The sequence below is a fragment of the Nerophis ophidion genome, linkage group LG08, assembly GCF_033978795.1.
Source record: "Nerophis ophidion isolate RoL-2023_Sa linkage group LG08, RoL_Noph_v1.0, whole genome shotgun sequence".
Lineage (NCBI taxonomy): Eukaryota > Metazoa > Chordata > Actinopteri > Syngnathiformes > Syngnathidae > Nerophis > Nerophis ophidion.
The window spans coordinates 15,720,741-15,733,328 of record NC_084618.1 but is presented as its reverse complement, the minus strand read 5'-3'; the positions used below and the strand labels follow the sequence as shown (position 1 = coordinate 15,733,328).

Below are 12,588 nucleotides of genomic sequence, written 5' to 3'. Positions count from 1 at the left end.
CGAAACCAGCAGAGGTGCTAACCACATATTGTGTAACTCATTGCAGGTAATAATAGTTGCACTATGTGCGTATTTTGTGTCAGTATGTTCATATTTAAGTTTGTATTGTACGCCATTTTAACATGAAGACAACGTGGTCTGTCATATTCTCTAGACGCCACCATGTCTTGTATTGTATTTTGTATTTTTCCATTTTCTATTTTATAAATATATAAAAAAGGATGATGCTGGTTAAAAAATAAGTTACAAATATGTTGTTTTGAATTGATTGTAATAGCAGTAAAGATAAAAGCAAGCTAAAACCACAATAGCAGGGGTCACCAACACCGGGTCGCCCGTAAGGACCAGATGAGTCGCCCGCTGGCTTGTTCTAAAAATAGCTCAAATAGCAGCACTTACCAGTGAGCTGCCCCTATTTTTTAAAATTGTATTTATTTACTAGCAAGCTGGTCTCGCTTTGCTCGACATTTTTAATTCTAAGAGAGACAAAACTCAAATAGAATTTGAAAATCCCCAAAAATATTTTAAAGACTTAGTCTTCACTTGTTTAAATAAATTCATTTATTTTTTTTATTTTGCTTCGTATAACTTTCAGAAAGACAATTTTAGAGAAAAAAATAGAAGCTTAAAAAAGATTTTAGGGATTTTTAAATACATATATATATATATCAGTCGCACTCCCGTGAAAAAAATTGTGACTTATAGTCCGAAAAATACGGTATTTAAAAAACTATTGGAAGATTTTCAGTTTTTTTTTTAATAAGTTCAAATCACATGCCTGAAATAAGTTTTAATTTCTGGATGTTGGGGGGTTGGGGGGGGGGGGGGGGGTCGCCCAAATATGCGGTCCTCTCTAAAGTTTTCCCACTGGGGTGAGTTTTTCCTTGGCCTTATGTGGGCTCTGTACCGCGTATGTCGTTGTGGCTTGTGCAGCCCTTTGAGACACTTGTGATTTAGGGCTATATAAATAAACATTGATTGATTGATTGAATGATTGATATACCTTTTTACCTTTTAAATTCCTTCCTCTTCTTTCCTGACAATTTAAATCAATGTTCAAGTATTTAATTTTTTTTTTATTGTAAAGAATAATAAATAGATTTCAATTTAATTCTTCATTTTAGCTTTGTTTTTTCGCCGAAGAATATTTGTGAAATATTTCTTCAAACTTGTTATGATTAAAATTCAAAAAAATTATTCTGGAAAATCTGTAGAATCATACGGAGCCCCTAAAGGGACATGGGGATTTTTTTTTTTTTTTAGACATGTATCTCGTGCGCACGAGAAACTATCTCGTGGCCACGAGAAAGTTTCTCATGGCCACGAGAAACTTTTTATTTAAAAAAATTAAAAAAAATGTTTTTAAATAAAAACTATCTCGTGGCCACGAGAAAGTTTCTCGTGCGCACGAGAAAGCATTGGATGCGTGCACGTGGTTTGAGGTGTGTTTTAAAATGGCAGTTTAGGAGTTTATGCGGCTCTATTTCCAACAAAGACGTTCCCTCGCCCATAATCTCCCGTTGCTCAGCAGTTTTGATACCTGTTATTAAACAAAGATGGCTGCTGTAGATTTATTCATGTTCCTTCAAATGCGGAATATACCTGAAAGTGTCATCAACAAACTAAAAGAAGACAAGGTGAGGAAACTTATTAACTTTTATATAAAGTAAGAAATAGCCTACTTTTAATGTTGCTATTTTACTGTAGGAAATACCATTTAGCAAACGTTTTGCTTTTTACAGATCGACACCAATGTCATAGGCATTATGAAAGATAAGGAGTTAAGCAAGTATATCGAAAGATATGGGGATCGACTTGCGCTCAGAGCATTTTGCCGTCAAAGAACTGTGACAAACGAAGAGTCGGGTGGAGCCGAGACAGTGAAGTCCTCCCTCATGCAGAAATTAAGAGACAGGTTAAGAACTCCTAATACTGTACAAGGCACCGCTACTGGCCAAAAAAATGCAGCCAAAATCACCCGGCGGGTTGAAATGGGATGGCTCCACTTTGAGAGTGGAATGTATCACCAGGTTAGAACGAGAAAAGGAGGAGGAACACGGAATCTGTCGGTCCAGAAATCAGTGACTATGGGTGAACTGTTGGAGACAGGCAAATGCTTGTTTTTTGCAAATGGGCATTCATCAAAAGGACTGATAGAAGACTTCGAGTTTGACATTTGTGATTACAGTCACAGTCCTGTGCCCCGTGAAGTCACGGTGGGCCAGCTGTACGAACAGACTAAACTAAAAATGCTACGCGTCTACACAGCCACCAAGTCTAACAACATTCTACTTCTCTCTGATGAATCATCGGACATGGAGCCAACACAGAAAACGCCGCTGAAGGTAATTATCCTCTGCCACATTTGTGATATCAATACATAGATTACTGTAGGTATTCCATTTATATTGATTGCATGCGTCGCCAGGCTCTGCTTTTTATCCACAGACTTATCAGATTTAATGTTTTATTATCTCTAGCAGGGGTGTCAAAAGTGTGCCCCGCAGGCCATTTGCGGCCCACAGCTAATGTTTTAAAGGCCCACGTCACATTCTAAAAATACTAATAAAATAAACAAAAAATAACAAAAGTGGAATGAAAAAGTTTAGAGGTGAAATGTAATTTAGAAAAAGGTGCACTGTTGACTAATAAAACAAAGCTGTTTTTTCTTTAAAACTGTCATTGCTCAAAACATAATATTAATAAATAAATAAATGGGTTGTACTTCTATAGCGCTTTTCTACCTTCAAGGTACTCAAAGCGCTTTGACACTACTTCCACATTTACCCATTCACACACACATCCACACACTGATGGAGGGAGCTGCCATGCAAGGCGCCAACCAGCACCCATCAGGAGCAAGGGTGAAGTGTCTTGCTCAGGACACAACGGACATGACGAGGTTGGTACTAGGTGGGATTTGAACCAGGGACCCTCGGGTTGCGCACGGCCACTCTCCCACTGCGCCACGCCGTCCCATATAAAATAAAAATATAAAATTGAATGAAAATGTATGTTTTTATGAATTATTGAACTATCCTAGGCAGCTGAGATAGGCTCCAGCACCCCCTGTGATCCGGAAAGGGACAAGCAGTAGAAAATGGATGGATGGATGGATGTTTGTTTGCCACAAAAAAACATAGTTTTGTTTGACAAAAAGGGTATAAAACAAACAAACGAAAATGTATGTATGCCCTGGCACACCATTATCATCATTTCATGACCCAAGCAAAAAAGTGTTTACACTTTTATACTGAAATAAATACACCTACCACTTATTAAATAATAATACAGAAACAAATTAAGTTAGAATCCATGAAGGAAAGAAGAATGTGAATGAATGTTTATAACTGAAGACATTTACATATGCATTAAAATGTGTTTTCTTTTGTATTATTTGTTTAATGGATTAAGTAACGTCGATAACAACCTTTTTCCAAAACACAGTACAGAATGTGAGATATAACAGGATAATGCATACATTTATCATTTGTTTTAAAAAGCTTACAAAAAAGTGGAACCCCCAAAATTTAGTGTGGGGCCCCATTTTGAAAATTCCTAGCGCCAATACTGATTATGGTTGTGTACCACACCTGTCTTATATGACGGATATGATGTTGATATTCACGTTTGCTTTCTTACCTGTGGTCTTATTCAATGTGATCTGTACTTTCACAGATGTCTTTTTTTTGTTAGGATAAATCTAGTGTCTTATTTCTATGTCAAGTCTGTATAAGCTCACAATGTGCTGCTCACAATTTGCTGCTCACCGTTTTATAGGCTAGGTCTAGGACAATGAAGACACGATCCTTGAGGAACAAGACCAGGAGACTCAATGAAGTGGATCATCCAGAGAGCTCCTCTGATTTAGATCTATCTCCAAGTGGCTCAATGCAGCAAAACCATGAACAAGTAAGCACTCGTATTGCATTTTTATGGAACCAGTCTTTGCTAAACAGTACTGAACTTGTGTTGTCTGAAGATTTTATTGTACCAAAATGTTCAGTATTCATTAAAATTCAAACATATTTTTATAGTTATAGTTTCCTGTAGTGTCATTTAAATTAAATCTGCATGACACAGGAGCTATGTCTATTATAAATCACAGGTGAAATATATGAGGGCACAGAAATGGCCTTTAAGAAACCATAATTTATAGTTTTAGTTTTAAATCTGCAGTTAAGATGGAAGTCTGTGAATGCTTTAAATGTTATCCTACATTAATTAAAAATGCATACACCAAATAATTTACTCAGGTGCAGAGTGTTATAGTCACATGAATATATATAGCAGCTTCCATCCATCCATCCATTTTCTACCGCTTGTCCCTTTTGGGATAGCGGGGGTTGCTGGTGCCTATCAGCTGCATTTGGGCGGAAGGTGGGGTACACCCTGGACAAGTTGCCACCTCATCACAGATAGACAGACAACATTCACATTCACACACTAGGGCCAATTTAGTGTTGCCAATCAACCTATCCCCAGGTGCATGTCTTTGGAAGTGAGAGGAAGCCGGAGTACCCGGCAGCTTGGATGAGATTATTCAAACTATAGATAATATGATAGGTTGATTGGCAACCCTAAATGGTCCCTAGTGTGTGAATGTGAGTGTGAATGTTGTCTGTCTATCTGTGTTGGCCCTGCGATGAGGTGGTGACTTATCCAGGGTGTACCCTGCCTTCCGCCCAATTGTAGCTGAGTAGGCACCAGCGCCCCCCGCCACCCTAAAGGGAATAAGCGGTAGAAAATGGATGGATGGATGGATAATACATTTGTTTGTTTTCTTGTTTTTTATATGAAATGATCAATAGAGAAGAGAGACAATCAGCCAGTCAAGATCAGCAACTCCTGAGATGGGTAACACAGAGCTCCTGCATACACAACCTACTGAGGATGTTGGCAGTCATACTCAGCAGTCAACAAGAAGGCATGGATCTGAAGATGACTGTTTAACGCCTGTGCCAAGTCAAGATGCAGACCAGTTAAGTGATGTCTCAGATTCCCCTCTTAATCCTGCCATTCAACAATCTCTTGAGGACTCTGAAGTGAAGTTTGGACCCATTGTTGGTGATGATAGTGATTCTCAAGACACCACACTTCCCTGGAATCCACATGACTTGAGCAGCATGCAGGTACAATGTAGCACTAACGTCTTACAGTCCTGTAAAATTGTTACATTTTACATTTTTAAAATGTACAAAAACTGTAACATTACCATCCGAAGATCTTTCATCCTAAGCATATGTTTTTAGATTCATGTTTCATCCAACCATTCCAAAACTCATTTGTAATTTAATGCATCGTTGTATGAAATAGAAAAGCGGAAAATTTAAAACCACAACATTATCACCATTTTTGCATGCTATTTGATACATTGATTGTCAAAATCTTTGATTCTTTTCTGTTCACAAAAGGATTAATCAATCAATAATCACACTTAATTACCTTTTTAAAATATCTTGCAGCATTCCACATTCAATGATGGTCCTGTATCATCAAGCTGTCTTCCAGCATCACCAGATCCATTTGACAAAGAAATCCTTATTTTGAAATTAAGACGAGTAAACATAGTTGATGATGTCCTTAATGTCTTCATGGATCCAAAAGTACTGAATGCTCGTCTAAGAATGGAGTTTACAAATGAGAAAGCTATGGACAGTGATGGTGTGTCAAGAGAGGCGTACTCCGCATTCTGGGACCACTTCTTGGACCAGTGTGAGGGGGAAGATGAACGAGTACCCAGGCTACGACCAGACTATTCTGAGAAGAAATGGCAAGCGCTCGGAAGAGTGTGGTTGAAAGGATACCTGGACCACAAAATCCTACCAATCAGACTGTCACCAGCCTTTGTTCTTGCCTGTTGTAAAGGAGTTAGCTCAGTGGATGAAGAACTATTAATGATGTCATTTGCCAGATTTCTTTCAGAAAATGAGCGTGTGTCGCTTGAAAAAGCACTACAGGGTACCATTGATGAAACTGTTGAGGAGGACTTACTTGATGTCTTCTCCAGAATGGGATCACACTGCCTGCCCCCTAAAAATAATTTACGGGCTGCTATTTTAACAATGGCCCACAAAGCTCTTCTTCAAGAGCCAAAGTTTATAATTGACTGTTTCCACTCCAGTGTTCATAATGCTATGCCAACGCTCATAACCACAGACAACATAATGGAGATATATGAATCTAAGAGGCCAACTAACAAGAAAGTGGCCCAGATGATAAAATCATCACTTGAAAGCCTAAATCCACAAGAGCAGACTGCTCTTAACCACCTGCTACGGTATGTGAGAAGCATCGACCAAAGAAAATTGGAGATTTTCTTACGCTTCTGCACAGGATCTACTGTGCTGTGCAAAGACACAATTGAAGTCATTTTTAACACATTGTGTGGTTTAAGTCGCAGGCCTGTAGCACACACATGTGGAGCAGTTCTTGAGTTACCATGCACTTACATCACATACCCTGAGTTTCGCAAAGAATTTGATAATGTCTTGTCTGGTGACTGCTTCACAATGGATATTATGTAGTGAATGGAAAGCACATCTATCTTCTACACTGAGTTTTGCATTTGTCTGATGCAAAACTGTTTCTACAGATTTTCATTTATTGTTCTTATTAAAACAGAGACCGTTTACATTTTTAAAATTGTTTTATTTTCTTATTTTTTTCTGTAAATTGTTAGTACATTGAGATTCAGTTTTTTTTCCACAAGACAGTTTAATAATTTTGATAAGTCAGCAGGGTCTGTTCTCATAGGTAAATGTCCCTTTTTGTACAATTATTACATTTTCATGTGCATCTTTTATACAATTGTTATTCTGAATAATGTTCAGAATTTATGTCATCATTCAACAAACAAGTTCATGTTCAATGCAAGTACAATACATTTCTAATGGTTGTTCAGTTCTGTTCATTTCCTCTTTCATGTCCTGCCTTGTTTCTCTTTGCAGTCAGTGTGCATATAGTGACATATCAATCCTATTTGCACCTCAGTTTTGCTGCAAAATGTTCTTAATGTTTGTGGCATAGCACTGTTCAAGTGTAGTCAGTGTGGACATGTTGTAGCTCTGAATAATCTGAATAAAAATCCATCTCAAATTAGAGAGTTGATGTTATCTCATTCCTCAAGTGAAGGTACAAATCCAATGCCTGATAAGCATCAGCTGGAAGATGCAGCTGTGACTCTGCCATCAGAATGTTGCAGATGTTGTAGATGTCTGTGTCACATGGCACTGCTGGTCGAAATGTGCAGTTACTCTGACACAACTGTACATCAGCTCTGTCCACTGGGGAAATGCAATCACAAGTTGTGTAGAGTTCTGGGAACATGTACATGATTCGGGGGCGACCACTGGGCACCCTGTCATTCTTTGATGGTCTGATGACATGTGCATCCCACACATTGATGGTCTCGTCTAATTCATCCTGGAAAAACAGTACAGAGAGAAAGAAAAGTACATTAATATGCAATTTGTTATTATCATCATGTGCTCTTTAATTTAGTTATGAGATTACTTCAAATAAATTATGTTAAATCTTGAGGTTTTTGATGACGTTAGGAGAAAATGAGAGGAAAAGGCCAAATATAAATATATAAATTAATAAACATAAATGAATAAAAACAGTTTGCTGCCCACTATGCTTGTACGGGGGGGGTTATTAGGGCTACCAAACCCCCCGACACTGATGATGAATTAATAGGGTATTGTAGGACACCAATAACAGTAATTAAGAAGACACATAGACATGAGACACAAGTGCTAATATTCACACCCACTGTCTGCTCATGGAAGGATGTTAAAAGACAAAAACGAAAATGTAATTCAGTAGTTTTTCCATTAGATGGCACTGTTGTACTGTTGATTCATTCCATCTCTGCAGCCCGCTTGTAAAAAAGAGATGCACTTGCTATATTACATGTGTGTGCATGCCAGTCAATAAAAACATCAGAAAATAGATAAAACAATGCATTGTCGCTTACCTGAATGAAGCTCATAAAGCAGAACTGAATTAGACCTCGGTCCAAGTATGTGCCACCGAACAAACCACGGTCCTTCAGGTCAGTGAAGATAGAGATATAGAACTCCATTGATTCTCTTCTGAGGAAACCCCACCAACTCTCTATGCGCTGATTTGCTGTGCTTGCCCCTTCGATGTAGCTGTCAATACCAGAACCGTCATCAATGTTGCGACGGAGAAAACGCTGAAAGTCTCTGACTTTAACATTTTCAGTGCCCCGATCGCCTCTGACAATCCTCGGACAACCACCAAATTTCTTCACTGCCTCCATATAGTAGCCTCCAATGATTTTTGGGTCACTGCTGGTCGTAAATGCATTCATCCAGATAATTTTCCGGGAGAATCCGTCAATACAGCCGTTTATACAGATACCAAATGGTTTCAGTTTGTCATAAGAGTCAAAGTGCCAAATATAATTGGGCCCTTTTGCGAAATAGTTGCGACGATGGAGCCGTCTCCTTGCTCTGAGTTCAACACCCCTCGGGTCAAGTTCTTTAAGAATTAAGCGTACTTCTTCTTTCTTGACGTGTAATCCATCCTCCTTGCATTTAGTGTACATCCACCTATATCCACACAGCAGGCCACTTGTTTGTAACTGCTGCTGAATGAAATCTACCACGCAATCCAAAGAGGTGTATCCTTTGCTCCGAAACAGACTACATGCCTTCATAATTCGTTTTAAATGTCTTTCAGACACAATATACCGATGACGACTTGCAAGCAAAGCAGCAATGTCCTTACAATGAAGTCCGAGTTGGAAATACAGCCGAATTAACTCCTGAACTGCCATTTTAACACACACCTCAAACCACACGCACGCATCCAATGCTTTCTCGTGCGCACGAGAAACTATCTCGTGGCCACGAGAAACTATCTCGTGCGCACGAGAAACTTTTTATTCAAAAAAAAAAAAAAAAAAGTTTTTATTTTTTTTATAGAAAGTTTCTCGTGGCCATGAGAAACTTTCTCGTGGCCACGAGATAGTTTCTCGTGCGCACGAGATACATGTCTAAAAAAAAAAATCCCCATGTCCCTTTAGGGGCTCCGTACTAAAAAAAAAAATCCCCATGTCCCTTTAGGGGCTCCGTAGTACGAATCAAATTGAAATCTTATTTCAAAATTTCTTTGAAAAATTTTTTGCGGGAAAATGTAGAAAAAATAAGGATTTGTCTTTGTTAGAAATGTAGTTTGGTCCAATTTGTTATATATTCTAACAAAGTGCAGATTGGATTTTAACCTTTTTAAAACATGTCATAAAAATTCAAAAATTAATCTTAAACAGGAAAAATGACTAATGATGTTCCATAAATTCTTTTTTACATTTTTTCAAAAAGATTCAAATTAGCTAGTTTTTCCCTTCATTTTTTTCGGTTGATTTTTGAATTTTAAAAGGTCTAAATTGAAGATAAACTATGTTTCAAAATTAAATTTTCATTTTTTTCCAAGTTTTCTCCTCTTTTAAACCGTTCGATTAAGTGTTTTTATCGTCATTTATTCTCTACAAAAAACCTTCCGTAAAAGGAAAAAAAATGTACGACGGAACAACAGACAGAAATACCCTTTTTTATATATATATACATATATATATATATATATATATATATATATATATATATATATATATATATATATATATATATATATATATACAGATTTATTTATTAAAGGTAAATTGAGCAAATTGGCTATTTCCGGCAACTTATTTAAGTGTGTATCAAACTGGTAGCCCTTGGCATTAATCAGTACCCAAGAAGTAGCTCTTCCTTTCAAAAAGGTTGCTGACCCCTGCTCTGCTGTTAAAAAACATTGTATTAAGTTACACCTGTAATTGCTGTTTTATATATATATATATATATATATATATATATATATATATATATATATATATATATATATATATATATATATATATATTACCACAACAGTGGTAATAAAAGATGCAATCTATATTTAAAAGAGAAACTGTTTATTATATATCATCCAGACCTGTCATCCCTCAACAAGCGCAGTGAAATCATTTCAACATGCCGCCACAGACGGCATGTTGAAATGATTTATATATATATATATATATATATATATATATATATATATATATATATATATATATGTGTGTCTTGATTGGATTATCCAGAGAATAGTGCTTGATACCGCGGTAGAGCGCAATATATGTATGTGTGGGAAAAATCACAAGACTACTTCATCTCTACAGAACTGTTTCATGAGGGGTTCCCTCGATCATCAGGAAATTTTAATGGAAGCATTTACATACAATGGTTTATATCGGGCACAGAATGGGTGGGTACAGGCAGGCGTAGGAGCGTGGTGATTGGCTCAAGTGTTACCTGGGAGGTGTTTCCGTCTGTGGCGGCATGTTGAAATGATTTCACTGCGCTTGTTGAGGGATGACAGGTCTGGATGATACATAATAAACAGTTTCTCTTTTAAATATAGATTGCATCTTTTATTACCACTGTTGTGGTAATATATATATATATATATATATATATATATATATATATATATATATATATATATATATATATATATACATATATATATATAGTGGAGGTTTCCGTGGTTTCTCCGTTATAGAGTGCTCAGTATATGTTATGGTCAGGAAAAAACACCGAGGCTATTTCAGGACAATTAACCCAACAAGTGGATTAAAACAAATAAATAAAAACATTTAAAAGTAGAAATAGATTTTTAAAGTGAATCCAAATGCTGTTATTTTTTTTCTTTGACTCTGCCTCATTCTTTAGTCCACTTGCAACTCCATATTTGCATGTGCATGAAAACGCCTCTCAGACCGAACTTGAGGGGGCAGCTCTGAAGGGAAGATTGGTTTTTAAAATGACAAATATGAAAATGCTTATATTTTTCAGTGTGGTGGAAAAAGTTTATTTTATTTAATTCATAATCCCTCAGGCCCGGAAGCAATTAACAGCGACAGGATTCGAACCCAGTCCCAACCCCTCTACAAACCCACCACCAATGTTGGTAGGAATATTCGGGGATTATTGTCAGTGATGGAGCAGGAAGGGGCTGGGTAAAAAAAATGATTATATAAGCACCCTTAGTTGACGTTTCCTGGTCTATGCTTATCAACGCCTCCTGGCTGGCTGTTAAAAAAGCCAAAGAAAAAGCCATAAAGCTAATGAGGATGTTTCACCTGGAAACCCCCCTCCTCCCCTAGTGTGTGTGTGTGTGTGTGTGTGTGTGTGTGTGTGTGTGTGTGTGTGTGTGTGTGTGTGTGTGTGTGTGGTGTGTGTATGCTAATGCTCCGTATGAATAATAAATAGGCGCTGATAAAAGAAAACATTCCTTGTTTCTTTGTCTTCCCTCAGATTACTTGACCCAAACACTTTGGAATTTAGTTATTTAAAATGCATCAAATTTTCATTTTATTTATTTATTTATTTTATTTTAATTTTTTTTCGCCAAGCGCAACCCAAAAGTCATCCTTCAGCTGGGGGGAATTTGGGGAAGGAGATGAAATATTCAGCACCTCTATTATTATTTTTCACACAAACGTGCGCATTGAAATGAGCTTTTTAAGGCTCACTCATTGTTAATTCACCATTTCACCCCCCCCACCCTCTTAATGTTTCATCAACTTGGCTCAAAAACCTCATTTGGTCACCAAAATATAAACGTTTGTAACTACTTTAAAAAAATGACACTATTCTGTACCAAGGGCTTTAAACGCCTTTCAAAAAATTCAAAAATTCTAAAAAAAAAAATGTTTTAAATACTTTTAGAAGAAGAACCCTGTAGGGTCCTTAACAATTTTTGTGGGATTTTTTTAGTCATTGCTCTTCATGCTAACATGCTATATATGCCTCATGCTAACATGCTATATATGCCTCATGCTAACATGCTATATATGGCACATGCTAACATGCTATATATGTCTAGTGCTAACATGCTATATATGCCTCATGCTAACATGCTATATATGCCTCATGCTAACATGCTATATATGCCCCATGCTAACATGCTATATATGTCTAGTGCTAACATGCTATATATGCCTCATGCTAACATGCTATATATGCCTTATACTAACATGCTATATATGCCCCATGCTAACATGCTATATATGCCCCATGCTAACATGCTATATATGCCTCATGCTAACATGCTATATATGCCTCATGCTAACATGCTATATATGCCTCATGCTAACATGCTATATATGCCTCATGCTAACATGCTATATATGCCCCATGCTAACATGCTATATATGCCTCATGCTAACATGATATATATGCCTCATGCTAACATGCTATATATGCCTCATGCTAACATGCTATATATGCCTCATGCTAGCATGCTACTATATATGCCCCATGCTAACATGCTATATATACCTCATGCTAACATGCTATATATGCCTCATGCTAACATGCTATATATGCCCCATGCTAACATGCTATATATGCCTCATGTTAACATGCTATATATGCCTCATGCCAACATGCTATATATGCCTAATGCTAACATGCTATATCAATCAATCAATGTTTATTTATATAGCCCTAAATCACAAATGTCTCAAAGGAC

The 12,588-nt window shown here is 37.1% G+C and overlaps 2 protein-coding genes across 3 annotated transcripts in view; one reads left to right on the top strand and one right to left on the bottom strand.

The window, feature by feature from the left end:
• Positions 1-1,288: 1,288 nt before the first annotated feature.
• On the top strand, positions 1,289-7,101 carry LOC133557402 (uncharacterized). The gene is made up of 5 exons (XM_061907827.1): positions 1,289-1,637; positions 1,743-2,345; positions 3,781-3,912; positions 4,812-5,132; positions 5,466-7,101. Exons 1-5 carry the CDS (start codon positions 1,557-1,559, stop codon positions 6,525-6,527), a joined length of 2,199 nt encoding a protein of 732 aa, XP_061763811.1. The 5' UTR covers positions 1,289-1,556; the 3' UTR covers positions 6,528-7,101.
• Positions 6,631-12,588, bottom strand: part of LOC133557403 (uncharacterized) — a 133,028-nt gene continuing 127,070 nt past the window's right edge. The window contains exons 1-2 of one of the 2 annotated variants that reach the window (XM_061907828.1): positions 7,982-8,876; positions 6,631-7,425 (exon numbers count right to left, since the gene is read on the bottom strand). In XM_061907828.1, coding sequence (XP_061763812.1) covers positions 7,099-7,425; positions 7,982-8,809 — 1,155 coding nt within the window. In that variant the 5' untranslated portion in view covers positions 8,810-8,876 and the 3' untranslated portion in view covers positions 6,631-7,098. Of the gene's footprint in view, positions 7,426-7,981; positions 8,877-12,588 lie in introns of those variants that run through there. The other variant, XM_061907829.1, reaches the window with a different exon arrangement.

Bases quoted from the DNA above. Each gene is read 5' to 3' on its own strand.
- LOC133557402 (XM_061907827.1), top strand. From the start codon at position 1,557: ATGGCTGCTGTAGATTTATTCATGTTCCTTCAAATGCGGAATATACCT. The intron at 1,638-1,742 runs GTGAGGAAACTT...TGCTTTTTACAG, and splicing joins ACAAACTAAAAGAAGACAAG to ATCGACACCAATGTCATAGG. The intron at 3,913-4,811 runs GTAAGCACTCGT...AATGATCAATAG, and splicing joins TGCAGCAAAACCATGAACAA to AGAAGAGAGACAATCAGCCA.